We start from the raw sequence: 20,680 nt of genomic DNA on the forward strand, positions 1-20,680 counted from the left end.
TCCGTAAACTTCTGTTGGGACTCCGCAATAGCACGAACAAGATCTACAAGGCTAGCACGATTTTGTTTTCCACCGTCTTTCTCTTTGCCCGTCATGGTGATACACAGTTCACGGAAAAAAGAAAAGAAATGGATATTGGGTAGACCTAAGCGACTGTTGGGCTTGGACCTTTGGAGTCAGTAAAGATGAAAAAGTGGTTGATTGTTTACTGTTTGCCGTAAGAAGTAAAGTTGGAAAAGATTAAGGGAAGCACTAGTGGAAAAAGGGATATTTAAGACATTATGAAACGACACAGAACATGTATTGAGATACGGAAAAATGAAATAACATATGGAACGTGCCCTTGACCAAAGTCAATATGTCGTTATGACAAGATTTTAGTTGACTTGTACAACGACGTTTGAGAAGTCTAGTTTCTATGGTCCCACACAAAAATCTCACAAACACCCGTCTCTACACTGAAGCAGGTAGAGAGACACTTTTTTCGTTTTCTCCTCTCTCTCTCTTCCGCAACTCTCTTCTCTTCTGCAGTTTTTCTGAGAGAAAAAAAACTCTCTACTTCTCTTCTCTTATCGCATCTTCATCTCACTGCATCTTCATCTCTAAAAAGTTTAAAGGTGGTGAACTTTAACCTTAATTTTTCGTTTACACTCACAATTATAGCCGAAAGCTTAGTCTTTGTAAAAAAAAAAAAACCCTAGACTTTCTTTTTCTTCGCTGATATTTAGGGGTTTGGTGTTTACAAATCTTTGTTGGTGATTAAAGGTGTTTCTTACCCAGATAATAAACCATTCTTTTTAGATTTAGGGATTTAATGATTCTGCAAGATTTTTTCATATACTCTGATTTTTATAGGGGTTTCTTTTGTTTTGTAATTCTAATGATTTTTCGTTTTAAGAACAGATGGTTGTTTTACAAATTGGGGGAGAAGAACAAGAAGAAGTTGGTTTCGGTGGTGATGAAGAATACTCAACCATGGCTGAACAGGTATTGCATCTCACCGATCTTGCAATCTCATTTAGTTTTGATTTTGATTAGCTTTATAAAACCCTAATCTCTATATATATATATTGGATTTTGATGTAAAGCTTAATGTGTTTATTTTCTGCTCTAGGTTTGTAAACCCTCTTTATTGACTGTTGATTTCAATTGGGTTTGTAAACCGCCTTTATTGACTGTTGACTTCAATTGGGTTTGTATTTTTTGATTATTTGAAGCAAATTAAGGTTCCTATTGGTGAGAAGAACAAAATCTTTCAATTGACTGATGTTACGTCTTTCATATGTTTATTTGTGTTCTTACTGATTCAGTGATTTGTTTTATGTAGCTCAAAAGTGGCTGGTTTAGTGATTTGTTTTATCTAGCTCAAAAGTTTCTGAAAAGGGAAATCCTCCTGGAAAGGTATAAATTTGGAACTGCAATAAAGTTGGTTTGGGATTCAAGACTCCTAGCTATTAATGTTCCGTGCAATTTGTTTTCATTGTAAGGTAGTCAGCTAGCCTTTTGAAACAACATTTGTAATTTCTTCGGTTTGTTTGACGTGGTAGTTAACTTTGTTTGGTTTGTTTTACCAGCCTTTTGACACCTATGATGCTTCCTATCAAATCAAAGGAAAGTCTAGTTTTCCATGTTGGTTTTCGCCAGTTTGTTGCTAGGTAATTTATGTTCTACTCGACAGAAAATGTACTTCATTTAAAGATTTCGATACCCAAGTTATAAGTTTGTAATGCTCTCCAGACTATTTAACTATTAACCTCTGATCTATATCAGTACTTTCCAAATCTGAACTTTGTTTACCATTTGATTTGATTTTCAATTTTTGAGGTTTGAAGATGAATATCATGAAGATAGTTGCAGCAAATTCAGGAGTAGAGAAACAAATCGTGTGATTCTTGATGATTACTTAGAAGATTATTACTTGACAACAGTGTATGGAGATTTTCTTCTTCAACAGAGGCCATCAATAGAGAACTGGATAATAGATGCAAGTCTAGTTTGTAAGTAGTAGTTAATTTTAGTGTAATCAATCCCTAATCTCTTTAGTTCAGTACATTAACGAATGAACTAAATTATGCAGGAATCAGGTGTGAGGGAGATCAAGTTAGAGACAGTGTTCTTATGTGTAAGCCTCATGGACAGTTTAATAAGCCAAGGCTTCTTTAGAAACAAAAAGAAGCTTCAATTGCTTGGAATTTCTTGCCTCACCTTAGCCACAAGAATAGAAGAAAATCAGACGTATAACTGGCAACTATTATTCACCTGGATTACTCAGTCATACATAGTCTGAAATTGATACTCTATATATACAAATATGTGCAGTATAAGGCAAAAGACATTCTAGATTGGAGCGATGTGTATAGCAGGTGTGAAGTTGTTGCAATGGAGTGGTTTAGTCGAAGAGATCCCAACTTCCAATGTTTTGTTCTCACCACTTACAACTTCTTATGGTATTGTTTCCTTCCCAACCTGTCTCTATATTATATTCTTCAATTTACAAGTGAGACGAACTGCACCCATCTGCGCCCAACCTGGCCTACTCGTGACCATTTTGTTTTAGCCCCTGATTCTGCAAGGATTGCTGTTTTTCATTGTCAGTTCTGAGAATGTTAAGTGCCAAATTTTTCTAGGTTCTGTCTATAAGCAACAAGATCGGATGAGGAGATGGAAGACACAGTTAAGAATCTTGCAGTTCTGTCTTTGATTGACCCTGATCTGTTGTGCTACTGTTCATCACCTGTTGCTGCCTTTGGTCACTCTTTCATCCTTGGAATCCAATCAGAACTGCTCCTGCCAAATCATCATGGAGGTATGGTTATATATCCTCCTAGTTAAAACTCTTATACCTACATATAAGTTATGAATCTCTCCTTCAAAATTGAGGATTGAGTATTTATGTATGCATATTGGTGGGTTAACAGAGCAACACTTAATCAATCAATGGTGTTGGGGTGGATTATTAAACACAAAAAAAGAGAGCTATGTTTTAGATGAAGTACTGACTTCATGTTTGTGAGTTCTGTTTCATTAAGTTGATTTGTGAGTTCTGTGTTGTTTCTTAATTTCTTGATAGTAAATAAGAAAGTAAAATAATCTGCATATGTCATATATATATTATTCATTTGTTTCTTTAAACATGTCACCTTGCACTTCTTTCCAAGTTTTCATAAATGCATGATGTAAGCTTCTATGATGGTACTCATGCCAGATTTTTATGTGGTTTTTTCTAGTTGGGGGGCTTGATATTTTATATCCAAGTGATGGTACCCATTGACGGTGTGATAACGGTTACTGGATAACTTCTAAAGCTGCTACTCAGGATCAAGCTGCTCTCATCTTGAGTGTGCCCAAGCAGAAATCTGGAGATGAAACCTAAGAAACGCCAAGGACATCTGCATTTCTAATTATCTATACTAAGGTGATTGACGTCTATCCTAATTCAGACATGCTCATAATTTGTGTAATACTATTTTGTTTATCATTTTTAAAAGTCACTTGCATAATAGAATTTAAATATTCCCATTTTTGTGTCTAAATAGCTGACAATTGTAAATGCATGGTTGTAGCAGATCTTCGGCTAGGGAAACCATTGCGAGAGTTGCAGCTGGATCTCTTGCCAAGAAGATTTTAAAGTTGTATTGTGGATCTGAGGCGTAATTTTTGGCATGATCTTTTATGAACTGATTTATTTTCGCTCCATGCTTGCTATACAAGGAAACAGACTCACCGAATAAACTGTAAGTTTGGCATCTTAATTTACCTTATTGATTGAAACTTACCATATACAAGGTGTTGCATTTTTGTATTGCGAGTCTTACTAGTTACGTGGCTTTATTTTAGATAACTATATGCCCAGACTTAATGTTGGAAGTAGCAGCTGATCTTGGTCGACAAGTAGCTGGCCGGCTCCCTTGCTCAATACTGTTGCAGGTGTACACCCTTCTGCAAGTCCACACTCTTCTTCTAGTCCACGTTCAAGGAATGAATCTTTTTCAGTTGTCTCTTTGTCTTTATGAACCTTTAAACTTACATATGATTTAGTGTGCATGAATTCAAGATTTGATTACTTCTTCTTGTGTGATTTTGATTCTAACTTTCGACTGAATTCAGTCATGGATTGTGTAACTAATATAAAAAGTTTATATTTGAATGGTAATTTGAGTAATTTGAGTATCAGTCAGATTTATTTCTGCCCAGTCAGGAACACTGACAGCTGAACCAGTTTTGGAATTCAACTGATTTTTTTTAATATAAAATTAACTCTACGACAGCATTCAACTATCGTTTATCACGACAGTCCCAAAGCATCGTTTCTTCAGAGGCAAACTGGAAGTGTCGTTCCAAAAAAAGACACTGAATCTACGGCACTTTCAGTTGCGGTTGAAAAGTGTCTTATAATTGGCTTATACGACACTTTCGGACTATCTTAAAACGGCTTTTTTCCACTAGTGAGGTGGACAGAACAGACGTGGGACAGAAGAATAACGTGGAACAAAGTTTGTGGAAAAGTTACGGAAGTAGATGGTGAAAATTTGGATAACACGGACACAGAAAGTGTTGTTAGGGTTTTCTGTTGCGGCGATTCTTTTTTTTTTTTTTTTTGAAAATAAAAAGATAATAGGGTTTGGAAGAAGAGATGCGGAGATCTCGATAAGTAAAGCTGACGAAAGGGTAAAGGGAGTTTAGATGAAAAGAATAAGAGGATCGAAGCCAAAGCTCGTGATGCCACTTAATGCAGAACAAAAGCGTGAATAAAGAATTTTGATAGTAAAAGTAGGAGAATAGTTGAAAAATCTCAATATTGGTTTATGATAATGTGTTCTAATACAAAGGACTTGTCCCCTATTTATAGTGAAGAAAATAAAACTCATACTCCTAAAATAATCTAAGACTCAAACTTGGAAAATAAGAAATCCCTAAAATAAATAACGTTCTAGAATTTAATAGATTCTTAAAAATAAGTAATTCTAATAATTAAATACTTCCAAAAATAAAGAGAGCCTAAACATAGAATGTTCTACATCATATACGAAGAAGGTAAACTCTCCAAGATAGTCAATCCACGTTGCGCTTTTTACTGTTATTATGATTGTTAGAATATAATATTATACTTAACTACTTTTTACTGTAGATGTAATTTCTAGACAAAAAATCAAATTATAATTAAATTATTATTTAATTTCGTTCTTATTTGTTTTATTGATAACTTAAAATAAAAAGTTTAATGAAGTGTCACATGACGTAATTTGAAAAGGAAAATAATAGTGAAATAGAAATGAATTGTATATATAGATTTAAGGTTAACTTTTGCCATTTATAAAATAAAATCTAAAGATTTAAAGGCCTAGATAAATAAAGCTCCCACGTTGAACGGTGAGGAAACCCTCGATTCCTATTGGTTGAAATATGTTTTATTTTTGAATTTTGTGAAACGAGCGTTTTGGTGAGGACACTTGGTAACGTATGCTTGGTTTAAAAAGAATAGGAAAAGATTAAAAAACAGAAACCAAATTCAATTTGGAATTTATAAAGTGACAATATTTAGGTGAGGACACTTGACAACATATGATTGATTTAAAAATTACGAACTTAAAAGGAAAACCTAATTTATCATATGTTTGGAATTTTATGGAAGTCCAAATTCAATTTGGAAAAAAAGTAATTGCTATATTAGGACTATTTTTCCAAATTAATATATAAAAAATGGAAAAAATCCTCATATTTTCTGCGAAAATAAAAGTAAAAAGTAAAGAAAATTTCCACATATCCTCCAACTATTTAATGTATTTTTCCCGCCACACCAAATCAAAAATACATCTCTACGGGCCCCGCGCTCACCAAATCAAAAATGTATTTCCACGAGGTGGAGTGAAGACTTGCGCACACCAAGTTAAAAGGAAAAAAAAAATCTACACATATTTTCAACCTATTTAATGTATTTGTCCAGCCATACTAAATCAAAAATACATCTCGACAGGGCGAGGGGAAGCCCCGTGCACACCAAATCATGCATTGTCACGGGACTGGGCTAAGCCCCGCACACGCCAAATCAAAAACACATCGCTACGGGGCGGGGCGAAGCCCTACGCACACCAAATCAAAAGTACGTAGTCACGGGACGGGACAAAGTTCCGCGCACACCAAGTTATAAGAGAAAAAAATATGTGCAGGCGCACAAATCTAGTAAGAATAAAAAAGATAAATTAAACATAAAAATTAGGTGGGACTAAAGTTTATTTCTTAAGAACTTTTCCTCTCTATCTTTTAAAAATTGAAACTTGAAAATTCTTTGGATTAAAAAAACTTTAAAAATCTTATATCAAATATTAATATTAAAAATTGTTACGTTTTGAAAGTGTGTTTATTTAAAAAGATTAAATCCTGCCTAAAGCAAGAAAATAACTAGGTTTAGTTATGTATACTAGACTAAATTTGGTTGATAAGTAAAAGGAAATTAAGGAGGGGATGGCGTTAAGGAACAGTATAAGTAGTAAATGCAGGTAAAGCCTTAAAGAAATTTGTTTGTTTCTAAGTGGGTAATGGGTAACCGGTCTAACGGGTTCCATTAAACCGTCCAGAGAATTAGTTATATGTATCTCTTCTCTAGTTGTAGATCTATTTAGGTTCCGGCCGTCCTCCTTCCCTCGGAGTTCTAATAGAACTAGTGTTGAGCCCGTTCGTTGCACGGGTTTAAATCTGTCTTACTGAATTTGTTACTATGATATAAATGCATAAATTAAGTAATTCAATGTTTTTATATTCGGGGATTTTGCTTAAATTTTGTAATTTTTTCCCAGTTCTGAAATTGTACTAATCATCTTCAGTTACCAATTGACAAATATTTTCTCTTCTATCAGTTTCATCAAGATATGATTAGATTTTCGTAATAAAAAAAAGAAAATTATTACTTTTTTTTACAGATTCAACTTGGTTTGGAGAGATTATCAGTTTGGAATCTAATTAATGTTTCTATCGAGTTCTAATCCAAGGAAAAAATGCAACAGTAACAAATTAAAAGTTGCTATCATAAAAATTATAAAATAATTAAATCGTCATCACTCTCATCACCTTCGTTTTTACCATTTTATGATCGATAAATATCGGAATTTCGCCATCACTATCTTCAACCAGCGGTGGCGTTTTGTCATCAGTCTCCTCTCCCTCGTCTTCGTTTTAACTTATGTCGAAAAATGTTAGCATTTCTTCGTTGCTCTTTTGATCCTCTCCCATGTGACTGCCAACAGGTGTCTTTCCCTGCATCACATATATTTTTTGTTCTGCAATGGGTAAATTGAGAGTGTAACCGTTATACAGATCAACTAAAAAAAACTAATCACATCGAGCACTATATTTATGTAAAGCTTCCCAGATTCATTAGCCTGAATGGTCTACAGCTCCAAGTAAATTACAATTTAGGTATATGTTTATGGTTTATGGTTTATGGAGTAATCATCACCTTATGCAGTTAGGTATCTGTTAATGGCACTCACAATCCGTGGGAGTAATCATCACCTTATATGTAGCATGAAAGGAAAATCGCCGTATACAATGGTAAATAGATGTGTGCCCGTCCGTTGAACGAGTTCAAATTGGTTCTCCCAAAGGTAATTAATCCATGTAAGCGTATAGGTTTTTATGTAAAAAATAGGTTATGTATATTGAAAGTGATTCGGCGCTCATTTACCTACTCATTCTATTTTGCTACGTCAATCCTTCGATTCTTATTGGTCGGGGGCCAAGAGCATGATTCGACGCTCATTTACCCACCCGTTCTATTGTGCTACGTCAATCCTTGATTCTTATTGGTCGGGGGCCAAGAGCATGATTCGACGCTCATTTACCTATCCATTCTATTTTGCTACGTCAATCCTTGATTCTTATTGGTCGTGGCCCATGAAGAGCATGATTCGACGCTCATTTACCCACCCATTCTACTGTGTTACGTCAATCCTTGATTCTTATTGGTCGGGGGCCAAGAGCATGATTCGGCGCTCATTTACCTATCCATTCTATTTTGCTACGTAAATCCTTGATTCTTATTGGTCGTGGCCCAGGAAGAGCATGATTCGGCGTTCATTTACCTATCCATTATAATTTGCTACGTCAATCCTTGATTCTTTTTGTTCGTGGCCCAGGAGCTCTAGAATTCGAGCTTAGATCAACTAAAAAAAAATAATCACATCGAGCACTTTATTTATGTAAAGCTTCCCAGATTCATTAGCCTGAATGGTCTACAACTCCAAGTAAATTACAATTTAGGTATATGTTTATGGTTTATGGTTTATGGAGTAATCATCACCTTATGCAGTTAGGTATCTGTTAATGGCACTCACAATCCGTGGGAGTAATCATCACCTTATATGTAGCATGAAAGGAAAATCGTCGAATACAATGGTAAATAGATGTGTGCCCGTCTGTTGCACGGATTCAAATTGGTTCTCCCAAAGGTAATTAATCCATGTAAGCGTATAGGTTTTTATGTAAAAAATAGGTTATGTATATTGAAAGTGATTCGGCGCTCATTTACCTACTCATTCTATTTTGCTACGTCAATCCCTCGATTCTTATTGGTCCGGGGCCAAGAGCATGATTCGACGCTCATTTACCCACCCGTTCTATTGTGCTACGTCAATCCTTGATTCTTATTGGTCGGGGGCCAAGAGCATGATTCGACGCTCATTTACCTATCCATTCTATTTTGCTACGTCAATCCTTGATTCTTATTGGTCGTGGCCCATGAAGAGCATGATTCGACGCTCATTTACCCACCCATTCTACTGTGTTACGTCAATCCTTGATTCTTATTGGTCGGGGGCCAAGAGCATGATTCGGCGCTCATTTACCTATCCATTCTATTTTGCTACGTAAATCCTTGATTCTTATTGGTCGTGGCCCAGGAAGAGCATGATTCGGCGTTCATTTACCTATCCATTATAATTTGCTACGTCAATCCTTGATTCTTATTGGTCGTGGCCCAGGAGCTCTAGAATTCGAGCTTTTGGTCTAACTTTCAATGTGAGGCCAGCAATTTCCACTCAAATTATATATAAAATTAGGATTTTTTGGTCAAGTCGAACAGAAATTCGTTCCCTTTCAAAGAGGAGATTAAACAAGTGAGTGATTGATTAATGGGGCGCATCAGTTTTTCTCTTATGGTATGTGTAGCATCTTAATCCCATCACTGTTTGTTTGTTTTTTTTGTTTGTCAATTGAGCTCTAATAATGTAAAAAAGGTTGTTTTTTTATTGTTAGTAATCAATAATTATTTGGTTCTCTGATTTCTTATTCACTTGATTATTATGTAAATGGAACAGGACTGCAGCAGATACAATAGCAAGGGAACTGGAGATTGAAAATTAGATACGTTTTCATCAACAATAACAAAGAACGGAGACCACGAAGGAGCAAGCAGGGAAAGTTGAAACAGAAAGGGAATAAGAAGAAGAAAAAGAAGAAGAAGATCATCAGAGGTGGTACGAGTAGTAACCCTGGTGAGACGAATAGTACAAGTAATGTTGGATTTCTTTCACTTAATTATGATACAATAGCAATTGAGATACTTAGCAGACTCCCAGTGAAATCGCTTATGAGATTCAAGTGTGTCTGTAAACATTTGCGTTACTTAATCGAAGATGATCCGCACTTCATCGATTTACACTTAACCAGATCAAAACAACGTCCAGGTCTCTTCATAAATTTACCAGTCATTGCCTCCCGTTATGCTGAATTGGTTTTGTTGACAGCTGACTTATTTCAAAAGGGGCACCCAGTTGCAGTCAACACGGTGTGGAGAACGAATTCTTTGCATTATGATCGAGTTTTGGGACCTGTTATGTTTCATTGATATGTCAGTCTATGCTTTTCAGATATACAACGTTTCTACCAGAGAAGTAACGCCATGGATTAGTTCATTAGTATTTATGAATCAAATTCATGTATTGGTGTGTAGAGTATGATGTTCCTGTGAATGATAATCCGATGGAATATAAGTCGGCTGAATTCTTAGTAGCGTTTGATATCCAGAGTGAGAAGTTCAGAACGATCAAAATCCCTGCAGGTTTTGATAATTTTGAAAGCGTCTGTGATTTATTAGAAGTTGATGCAAGGATAGCTGTATTGCGTAGGCGTAGGTTATGTAACAGTTTCAAGATGTGGATATTTGATGATTGTGATAAGATGGAGAATGGAACTAACACTGGTTGTATCAGTGAGGATCTTTGGTCTGTAGTGACTATCACATTGCCTTTCTACAGCGACCAACCATTCTATTTTCATTCCATTCCTGGGACAGACCAGATACTCATAGAAACCAATACCGCAGAAGTTATGAAGAGAGGGCTGAAAACCGAATAGCGCTTGCTTGGATTCATTTATACAATAGGAAAGAGCATACTATGGCTAAAGTTGATATCTGTGCTATTTCCTCTGCATTTCCTCCTAAAATTAATGTGGTTACTACCTCTGTTCGACATTTGTGGAAAGCCTTTTGCCTGTTCGGAAGAAGCTGCAACACCGTGGGACTCAACCTCAAGAAAAGTGAATATGGGAGATACGAGTCAGACATGGGAGACGGTAATGTTTGAAGCCCAAATTTTTCGTCATTCAAGAACCCAAAAAAAAGACTCAAATTCACATCAATGGTCAAGCTCGAGATGATCAAAATCAAAACTAAGCAAAAGAATTGAGCGAGAAAAAAAAATATTAGAAATTATCAAAACGACCTGCCCGGAGAGGATCACCAACCACCTGATTTTCGTCTTTCTTGCACAAAAGGTACATTGTTTGTGGGCTTAGTTCATGGCATTCTGAAGCAGTTGAATAAAATAAGAGCAGAATTAATGAATTTCGATGCTAAGTAACAGATGATTTCCGTAAAAACTCAAACAAATTAAGGATTCATCGATTTCATCTTTACAATCATTCTTCCTAACTAACTTTCCAAGTTAAATTCTTCCTAAATATCCAAGTTAAAAAATATTTTTGAACAAATTGTTCTTGGCGCCCTAAGTTTCACCGCCTTTCTCAACAACATATCAATTGTAAACAACAAGTTCTACAGCAGATATTAAAATGTGTACTCTTTCAAATCTGACTTCGCATCACCCATGTCCATATCTTCCAAGCATTCGTCAGCAGTGAGAGGGGGGAGTTGCCTTGTCTTTCGCCTCAGATTATGCTTATGCCATTCACTCTTGAAGTGTTCACGGTATTGCTTAGCATCCCCCACGAACACATTGCAGGTACTACATTTGCTTTGTTTCACCTCTGCTGCTTCGACTCCAGCACTTCGCTTACCAGCTCCATTATTTCTTGTGGAAATCGACTGTTTCTGTAGTCCCTCACTTAACTTGATCTCATCTAAATCCGCAGCGTTCGATGGTGTTATAGGATGATGACTTGGTTCAATGACGTCCTTGTGATCATCGTAATGGTCAATATTGGTATCCTTCTCAAAGTGGACTGATACGGCAAGCATTTCTGACCTTCCATGGAGACTCTTAACCAAAGCATCACATTCTCGGAAAAAACTAGGCTCCATCTCACAGACCTATTCAGATTCAGATATAACCAGGATTAAACACCAAAAACACAATAAGAGAGACATCCCACACATTCTCCAAAAGAAAAGGATAACTGAAAATCAGACTATTTAAATTAAGTTCTTACCAAAGATAGCTGATTTCCAGATTCATCTTTCGATGCTATATCTGCATTCCATGCATTGAGCTTTTCCATAAGAGAAGATGAACTTTCTTCAGGTATGATGAGCCGTAATCTCATTGGGGCCCTTTTGATGGGATACCGCTTCTGAAGCTCACGTATAACTTCTAAGGCCTGTGCAAGGCATAACAAAAGATAAATTAGAAGCAGATAGAGAAATGAGTCGAGACTCCTGATATGAAAGAAAAGTGGTTCCCTTAAGGAACCAAAGTGTACAAAAGAATATCAAGGTAGCAAAACGTGGGCGTAAACTGTGACTAATTAAACACAGAGATAACTAAGAGGTGCCACTTCACAAATCTAAAAGGTGGGGAATACATACCTGTTTCTTTGAGGTGTTATGAGGATCAACACCAAAGTGAATTCCATGCATAAGCTGCTCAATCATACTAACAGAATATGGACGTTTAGTTTCTGGATTGATCGTTTTCTGCATGACTATGGTTGCAATATCCCGAAATTGACTTGATAACTGAAAGTCTCTTTCCTTCCCAGCAACTTGAAGCTCTCCCTTCTGCATAATCTGCACAATTTTGATACAGCAAGCAGAAATCAGTATTTCCTTTTCATTACGTACAGAACACTAGAAAAAGACTGTGCGCGGTGATGGATCAATGATCAACTTACCTCAATGCAAATCTTTGATAAGTCGTCCGTTTGAAAGGCAGCAATCATATCTTTGGACTTGGCAAGTACTCCTTTAGAAACATTAGAGTAAACAGTAACCGACTGCAATACTTCATCTATATCTTTTGTTGGGTGCAATAATCAAAAACAAAGAAAAATCAAATAAGCAAAAGTTATTGATACTTAGCTCCTTTATAATGGAAGTGATTGCTTTGACGAAACGAACAAGCTCCTCGTATCTCCGCAACAGCAACAAGACAAAACTTTGGAAAATAGAGTGAGTCACGTGTTCAACACGCTGTCCTTAAGACATTAGCGCCCGGCTACACTCAAGAGTGATGCTATAGCCCTCACAGGACGGATATCTCCAGGATAAAACACCCTAATACACCTACTACTAGCATATGTAGTAGATGCTCAACTTGAGCTCGGCAACTCCGAAAAAACCGTTAAGGAAAATCGCGAATGCTTAAAAACCGCTATAAAATATTTTCCCTTAGGGGTCCCTCTAAAATATAGAGCAACCCCTTTCCCATAGATTTTACAAAAGTAGTGAATTTCTTTATATAATTGACAAATACAACTTAAGAAGAAAAACTCCCCGATGTGGGACTAAAAGCTTTATATAGTTTCTTAAAACTACTAAAAATTGGTAACTCCACGATGTGGGACTAAAAAGTTTCATTCACAAAATAAAACAATAAATTATAATTTTTTATTAAAACTTTAAAAAATTATTTTTTTATTAATCGTTTTCCAACAATCCCCCACATGAATGAAAACTCAATAAAACATGAAAACACAGATAGGTCTTGGTAAATAAACATCCCAACCTCACGATCCAAACAGACTGATCGTGCAAGTGTTGAAATCATACTAGTCATTTCTACGTCCTCTCCCTCACACAAAAGTGTGTTGACCCCAAGGTCATACTATGGATTGCATAAATCATAATAGTATTGAGAGCTTTCATATTTAATTCTCACATGGTGAGACTATAGGTATCTTTCACCAAAGTGAAAAAGCATGAACTAGTGAACCCTTAGTGACCTTTAGGTCCTAAGTTCCAGTAATACCAAAACCATCAAAATGAAAATCACATAAAAAACGCAGGAAATACCATTTTAGGCAGAGGTGTCCATGAGGTCTTGAACCTTTGCTTAGTGAGATATTACCAGAATTACTTGCTAGAGACAGTGAACTATGTCTTGAACTGCTAGCATTTGATGTAATTCGTGATAACAACCACGGGTGATATCTCCAAGATTGCTGCCAAGCTCGTGCCGTTTTGTCCGTTTTGGCCCTGGACGTATCCTGTTTCTCAGAATGCTCTAGAGAATCAGCTCATATTCTCACAGGAAGCGACCCACTTCCTCATTCAGATAGGTGAGTTTCCATAAAGAGTGTTACTGCTACACCCCACTTCAATCTTAAATTGAAACTATAGAACTCATTAAGACTTATTAAAAAGTCATCCTCCACATGCAGTCACACTATCACGTCTACACCATAGGGAAGGGACAGAGAATGAAAATCTCTGATAGTGTTTACCTTTACCCACCACAAATTAGTTGTCTCATTCGAAACCTTGATCATGGGATCTCCAGTCAGCAAGGTTGAGTATCCTTCATGGCAAGTTTAATATATGAGCTTAAGCCCCAACCCCCTCGATGCATTTTTAACTATCTCTTTGTACAAACCTTTCGTCAAAGATTGCGCGATATTCTCCTTGGACTTTATCCAATCAATGGAAATAACGCCGATTGAGATTAGTTATTTCTTAGCTTTAACTATTATAGCTTGGCTAACACAATGTATAGATATAGCTGGCACAGGCCTATGCCAAAGAGGAATGTCTTCTAAAAAGCATCTTAGGCACTCGGCCCCCTCTCATGCTTTATCTAACGCAATACTCTCAGATTCCATAATGAATTGAGCGATATGTTTGTTTGGAAATCTTCCAACAACAAACCCACATGTTAGAGTGAAACCATATCCACTCGTAGACTTAGACTCCTCTGAGTCAACTATCCAGTTTGCATCATAAAGTCCCAAGGACAACAAGATACCTTTCATAAATCAAAAGAGTATTTTAGGTACCATAATACTCTACTCAGTGCATCTGAATTCTCTTGCTCTGGACTACAATTATATCCACTTAACTTACTCACAATATAGGCAATGTCTGGACTCTTACAGTTCATTAAATTCATCAGACATCCTATAACTTTTGAGTATTCAAGTTAAGATACTCCACTACCCTTATTTTTCTTGAGACTACAAGAATAATCGTACGAAGTACAAGCAGGTTTACAATCAGACTGATTGTATCTCTTAAGCACAACTCAACATAATGAGAACGACTAAGACTTATAAATGTTTGATTATCTTCTAATCCTCATCCCTAAGATTACATCAAAAGGGCCCAAGTCTTTCAAGTCAATGTTCTCATTCAGTGCATGTTTTTAGTGGAATTGATCACATCTATGTTTGTATCAAGCATATCATCAACATACAAGCATACAATTACACAGACATCCTTAACAAGTTACTTGTAGACATACTTGTCAGATTCATTAATTTAAATCCACTATCCATTATCACATGATTAAATTTTCCATGTCACTGTTTACGTGCTTATTTGAAAACCATACAAAGATTTTTCAAATTACAAACTTTGTATTCACAACCTTTCACTACAAAGTCTTCAGGTTGATCTATGTAAATTTCTTTACCTAATTCACGGGTTTTAGAAAAAGCTGTCTTAACATCCATCTGATGTATCTCTACGTTCTTTATGGCAGCAATAACAATTAGTATCTCAACGGAAGTAATTTCCGTCACAATTGAATTAGAATCAAGGAAATCTACACCTTCTTTTAGTTTATAGCCTTTAGCTACCAACTTAGCTTAATATTTTTCCACAGTTTCATCTACCTATCGTTTCCTCTTAAAGACTCATTTACATCCCATGGTCTTACAACCTGGAGGTAAACTAGCAAGCTCCCAAGTCTGGTTCCAACGGACTGAGTCCATTTCACTAAATGAAGCTTCTTACCAGAATGGGGTTTCAGTAGATATTAAGGCTTCTTTACAAGTCTGTGGCTCAGACTAAGCTAGGCATGTTATGAAGTCGGTTTCATAAGAAGTCTCAAGTCTAATTATTTTACTTCTCTTAGGCTCAACATCAACTTCATCTTCCTTTAAAATAAGTTCTGACTATTTGAAGATAAATCTAGGGGATCAACAACACATCTCTAATGAGGTACAGGTTTAGAATAAACATGTTCAAAGAACTCAGCATCCCTAGATTCCGTAATAATATTCACACCAATGTCAGAAAAAATCAGAACACACAACCAAAAATCTATTTGTAGAAGTATACTCAATATACCCTATACGAAAACACAATCAACATTTTTGGTTTCAATCTAGTTCTTTTAGGAAGAGGAATTACAATCTTAGTCAAACGCCCCCACACTTTGACACATTCATAAGAAGGTCATCTACCGTTCCATAAACCATATGGAGTTTCATCTGATTCTTAAAAGGGTACTTTATTCAGGATATACTAGTTAAGAGGACTGCCTCCCCCACAAGGCCGCAGGTAATCCTGAACTAATCAACATGGAAATTATCATCTCCTTAAGGATACGGTTGTTATGTTCAAGGCTTCTAATTGGTTTCCAACTTCAAGTTTATACATCTTAAGGCTTCTAAGGCGTCATCCTTATCCTAAGCAAGTATACAAGATAGTACCTCGTACAATCATCTACGGAAGTTATAACCATCTTTTACCACAGTGGTTTTGGGTTGAACTCATGTCAACTAGGCCTAACTGAATTAATTCTAAAGGCTTAGAATTACTCTGAACATTTGTGCTAAAAGATTTTATAGCATATTTTGATTCTTCACAGATTTCACTTTTGTGTTCAAAATCCAAACTAAATTTGGGTACGAAGCCTATGCTAGCCAGTTAAGCATTGACTTATAAGTTTACGGTTCCAAGTCTACCACGTAAAACAATCAATCACACAAAGATATCACAAGAATCAACTACGTTCACATCATCAGTTTTTCCGTTAAGCTTATATAGACCCAAAGTCCTATAACTCTTGCTTAAAAAATCACTGCCTAGTTACAACAAGTTTTCCAGATTCAATTAAGATCTTAAATATTTTTCCATCTACAACAGAACAAGATACAAGATTTTCGCATATGCTCGGAACATGAAAACTTCATTCAATGTGAGAATATTACAGATATGAGCTTCTGCTCGACCTTTTCCTTTTATGCAACCTCTATTGCATATGAGTTACTCAATAAGAGTTTCTCGACATCCCCTATCCTATGATAGGAGGTGAACAGGTCTCTGTTTCAACAAACATTCTTGGTGGCTCCAGAGTCCACCTACTGGTCTCTCACATTGGTTATTAAAATAACTTCCGACATCATGCCACCAAACTCGTTCTAGTTTGTTTCAACTAAATTAGCATTAACTTTCTACTTATTAAGGTTTTTATGTTGTCTACAATTTACTGCCGCGTGGCCAGAAATTTTACAAACATAACACTCACCCTTAACTAAAGTAATTCCGGATTCAGGTTTACGAAATATACCTTTATCATGAAGACCATGCTTAGAGTTGCGTTCGATGTTCTCACCTTTGCCATCTTTGGAAGATTTGTTTCCAACCACATGCGGCTATTAGCCATGTCCCTCGGAGATGACACCTTTATTCACAAATCACAATTCCAAATCAGAAAGTAAAATATGAGTTTTGAAGATAACATCTATATATACAAACTTCGTTTGAATCAGCGTTTCAAAAAACTCATGGTTACCCCACAAAAATTAATTTAGTTAACAACAATTTTCTGCTCGTCAGAATTTTTCAGAAACGTTTTTCTGTTTTGTAAAATATCAAAAAAATACTTTTACAACTCAAAAATTCTGAAATTTTACGCGGGTAACTATCAGGATGTCTACTACGTTGTGTCAAAAGGGTTCATCGAAATTCCTTCTAGATTAAAAGATAAAATTGAAACTCTACAGCTGACCAGAAATTCGTTTTTGTTTTTCACTCCACAATTAACATCCATGATTCACAAACCAATCAATCGTTTTCGATTATTACAAATGATAATGTCTTAAGATTGTTGGGTGCAATAATCAAAAACAAAGAAAAATCAAATAAGCAAAAGTTATTGATACTTAGCTCCTTTATAATGGAAGTGATTGCTTTGACGAAACGAACAAGCTCCCCGTATCTCCGCAACAGCAACAAGGCAAAACTTTGGAAAATAGAGTGAGTCACGTGTTCAACACGCTGTCCTTAAGACATTAGCGCCCGGCTACACTCAAGAGTGATGCTATAGCCCTCACAGGACGGATATCTCCAGGATAAAACACCCTAATACACCTACTACTAGCATATGTAGTAGATGCTCAACTTGAGCTTGGCAACTCCGAAAAAACCGTTAAGGAAAATCGCGAATGCTTAAAAACCGCTATAAAATATTTTCCCTTAGGGGTCCCTCTAAAATATAGAGCAACCCCTTTCCCATAGATTTTACAAAAGTAGTGAATTTCTTTATATAATTGACAAATACAACTTAAGAAGAAAAACTCCCCGATGTGGGACTAAAAGCTTTATATAGTTTCTTAAAACTACTAAAAATTGGTAACTCCACGATGTGGGACTAAAAAGTTTCATTCACAAAATAAAACAATAAATTATAATTTTTTATTAAAACTTTAAAAAATTATTTTTTTATTAATCGTTTTCCAACATCTTTCTCTCTGCAAAGCAAAAAAGATTAAGGATATCAGTTCTTCCTTGCACATACTTTTAGATGCAGTACGAATTAAGTTAATTAATTAAAGGGATAGAGATCTAGAGAAGATGATAATTACATTCCAGAACGCCAGGACAGGACTTTGTTCTTGAAACAAGCAATCTCGAACCGCATTCCATGCTTCTTTAGACGAACAACCGCAACGTTGGTCAATCTCTTTTGACCTACTGGATCGTTAATCACACACCCCCTTGCTCGGAAAGACATATCTATCGAATACTAACAGAGGATGAGTGAACGAATTATTAAGATGTTGGTATGAGAGACGAAAGTGAAGACTGAAACACAGAAATAATAAGACCACTTACAACAGACTTGCATCTTTTATAGGGGAAAAACAATAGGTTTCCGATTTCTAATTAAACCCTACTTTCCTTAACCTGCAATCTAAGTATTTCCGAAAACAAGATTTCCTAATCCTAAAAACACTTGCCATAAATACACTCCGGGTTAAGCTTCTAAATAACGGCACCAAAGCCAGTTTTGTTTGATAGGAGGAAATGAAGGGATAGAAAATATCACAATTTCATATCCATCAAACGAAAAGAAACAATTAAAGTTATTTCTGTGTATGAAACAAAAATCGCCTAATAAGGAGTAAATTGAGATTATTATATATTATGATCTTACTAATGGTAGAGAGGAAATATCATAATGCTTCGTCTTGATTGATTCAGTTTTTGAGTTTCAACCACTACCACCACATTCCCATGCATACAATCTATTTCTTCGCCTCTTTGCGAATAAATCAGAATTCTTGTGGAGAATGGGTGGATAGTAGTTGTAAATCAGAATTCTTGTGGAGAATGGGTGGATAGGCATTGTAAAGTGTTGAAACATATATTGAATGAAAGTTAGTTACAACAACAATAGAGTGGACAACACTATTTATTACACAGAGAGAAAGGGAAAATACAGGCTATCATGAAAGACAGACTGGCACAATGACAGCCATACACCTATACCAATTGAAAGACTCTAAAATAGATAAAGACATAGGACTGAAAGTAAAGACAGAATGAAAGAACTATTACCAAAGATGGAGAAGGTTATAGGGAACAATATTCAGCTTGTCTCTGAGAAAGGAGAATTTTGGTCCTGCTAAGCCCTTTGTCAAGATATCAGCTACATGCTGCAGAGTTTTTTTTTTGAACCAAGTCCCTCACAAAATGAAAATCAATAGCAGGGTGCTTCATTTTACTGTGAAAGACAGGATTAGAAGAAAGAGATATAACACTGATGTTGTCACATGAAATGAGTGGTGGAATGGCTAAAAAGAGATGCAAGTCTCTGAGAAGCTGACAAACCCAAACAACCTCAGCAGCAGTATTGGCTAGAGATATGTATGCTGCCTCAGTTGAGATTCTACCTACACCATTTTATCTTTTGCTAGACCAAGAAATGAGATTTGATCCAAAAAAGATGCAGAAACCACCATAGTGCACAATATGTTTGATATACCTGAGAATTCTTTTGCAGCAGTGAAGTGGACATCAATAAGAGCCTGCATATGAAGACAAACCTGATTCACTTCATACCCAATTTCAGGTCTTGTCCAGGTTAGGTATTGAAGAGCTCCAACAAGAGATCTGTAGCTCCCCCAAAGCTAGCAGCTGACTAATCCAAGATATTAACTAAATAAAGAGGCACTAAGAATCTAAATCATATACTTAAACATTCAATTACGGAATATTTTACCAAACTTAACCCAAACACTAACCCCGCTCCGAAATATATATATATACAAGAAACTTCTCTCAAATGATACATATATAGTAGTCATTTGGTTTACAAACGGAATATACGACATAATAAACATAGCAGAAGTTAACCACTAATTAACGAACTCAACCCTTGAAGCTTTCTTTAGTGCCCATAAAGCTAGCAGCTGACTAACCTAAGAGATTAACTAAATAAAGAGGCACAAAGAATCCAAATCAATTAGAAAAAAAATCTGTTACAAAACCTAACCCAGAAAACAAACCCCACTCTGAAGTATAAATATACAAAACTTCTCTCAAATGATACATATACAATAGTCATAGTTTGAAAATAAAATATATAACATAATAAACATAGCAGAAGTAATCTAACAAACGCCTCGAAGCTTTCGCTGCGCAACTTTGATCTGTCTCTGAAACTGAAAGTGGGAATAATTAACATTTAACTTCTAAGTAATCATAGGCAAGATTTGGAAAACAATAATGTTTCCCCAAGCATTAAAAAGTGACCAAGTTACTCAAATAAACAAATATGTATATGGACAAACTCCTTCGTCAAACAATGTATAATATGGTTGTGTAATTCCGAACTCGCAAATCCACACCTAATAGTTTGTATGGATGTCGACAATTCCAAACTCGCAAACTGCCGACCAATATATCATAAAAGCTATAGGTATAAATGTGAAGGAGCGTATCATATACCATACGTGGAAATTCTCATTTCCCATAACAATTCATATTGATCACAAAACA

At 35.9% G+C, this 20,680-nt stretch overlaps 1 protein-coding gene and 2 long non-coding RNA genes across 5 annotated transcripts; 2 read left to right on the top strand and 1 right to left on the bottom strand.

Annotated features, from left to right (window-relative positions):
- The first annotated feature begins 907 nt into the window (after window positions 1–907).
- On the top strand, window positions 908–2,238 carry LOC113327682. 2 transcript variants are annotated; one of them, XR_003349140.1, is made up of 5 exons: window positions 908–987; window positions 1,328–1,487; window positions 1,575–1,655; window positions 1,825–1,997; window positions 2,078–2,238. It is a non-coding gene; the product is annotated as an uncharacterized LOC113327682 (long non-coding RNA). The 2 variants fall into 2 exon arrangements; XR_003349139.1 differs by having other exon boundaries at window positions 1,365–1,487.
- A 38-nt stretch (window positions 2,239–2,276) lies between these two features.
- Window positions 2,277–4,014, top strand: LOC113327680. Of its 2 annotated transcripts, none has more exons than XR_003349138.1 (5): window positions 2,277–2,447; window positions 2,628–2,806; window positions 3,228–3,415; window positions 3,564–3,734; window positions 3,838–4,014. It is a non-coding gene; the product is annotated as an uncharacterized LOC113327680 (long non-coding RNA). The 2 variants fall into 2 exon arrangements; XR_003349137.1 differs by having other exon boundaries at window positions 3,567–3,734.
- A 6,987-nt stretch (window positions 4,015–11,001) lies between these two features.
- Window positions 11,002–18,410, bottom strand: LOC113328302 (ribosome maturation protein SBDS-like). The gene is made up of 5 exons (XM_026575419.1): window positions 18,264–18,410; window positions 12,346–12,477; window positions 12,041–12,241; window positions 11,665–11,832; window positions 11,002–11,545 (listed from the first exon to the last, which is right to left on the bottom strand). Exons 1-5 carry the CDS (start codon window positions 18,408–18,410, stop codon window positions 11,063–11,065), a joined length of 1,131 nt encoding a protein of 376 aa, XP_026431204.1. The 3' UTR covers window positions 11,002–11,062.
- Between the last annotated feature and the right edge of the window lie 2,270 nt (window positions 18,411–20,680).

The sequence above is a fragment of the Papaver somniferum genome, unplaced genomic scaffold (assembly GCF_003573695.1).
Source record: "Papaver somniferum cultivar HN1 unplaced genomic scaffold, ASM357369v1 unplaced-scaffold_107, whole genome shotgun sequence".
Taxonomy (NCBI): Eukaryota; Viridiplantae; Streptophyta; class Magnoliopsida; order Ranunculales; family Papaveraceae; genus Papaver; species Papaver somniferum.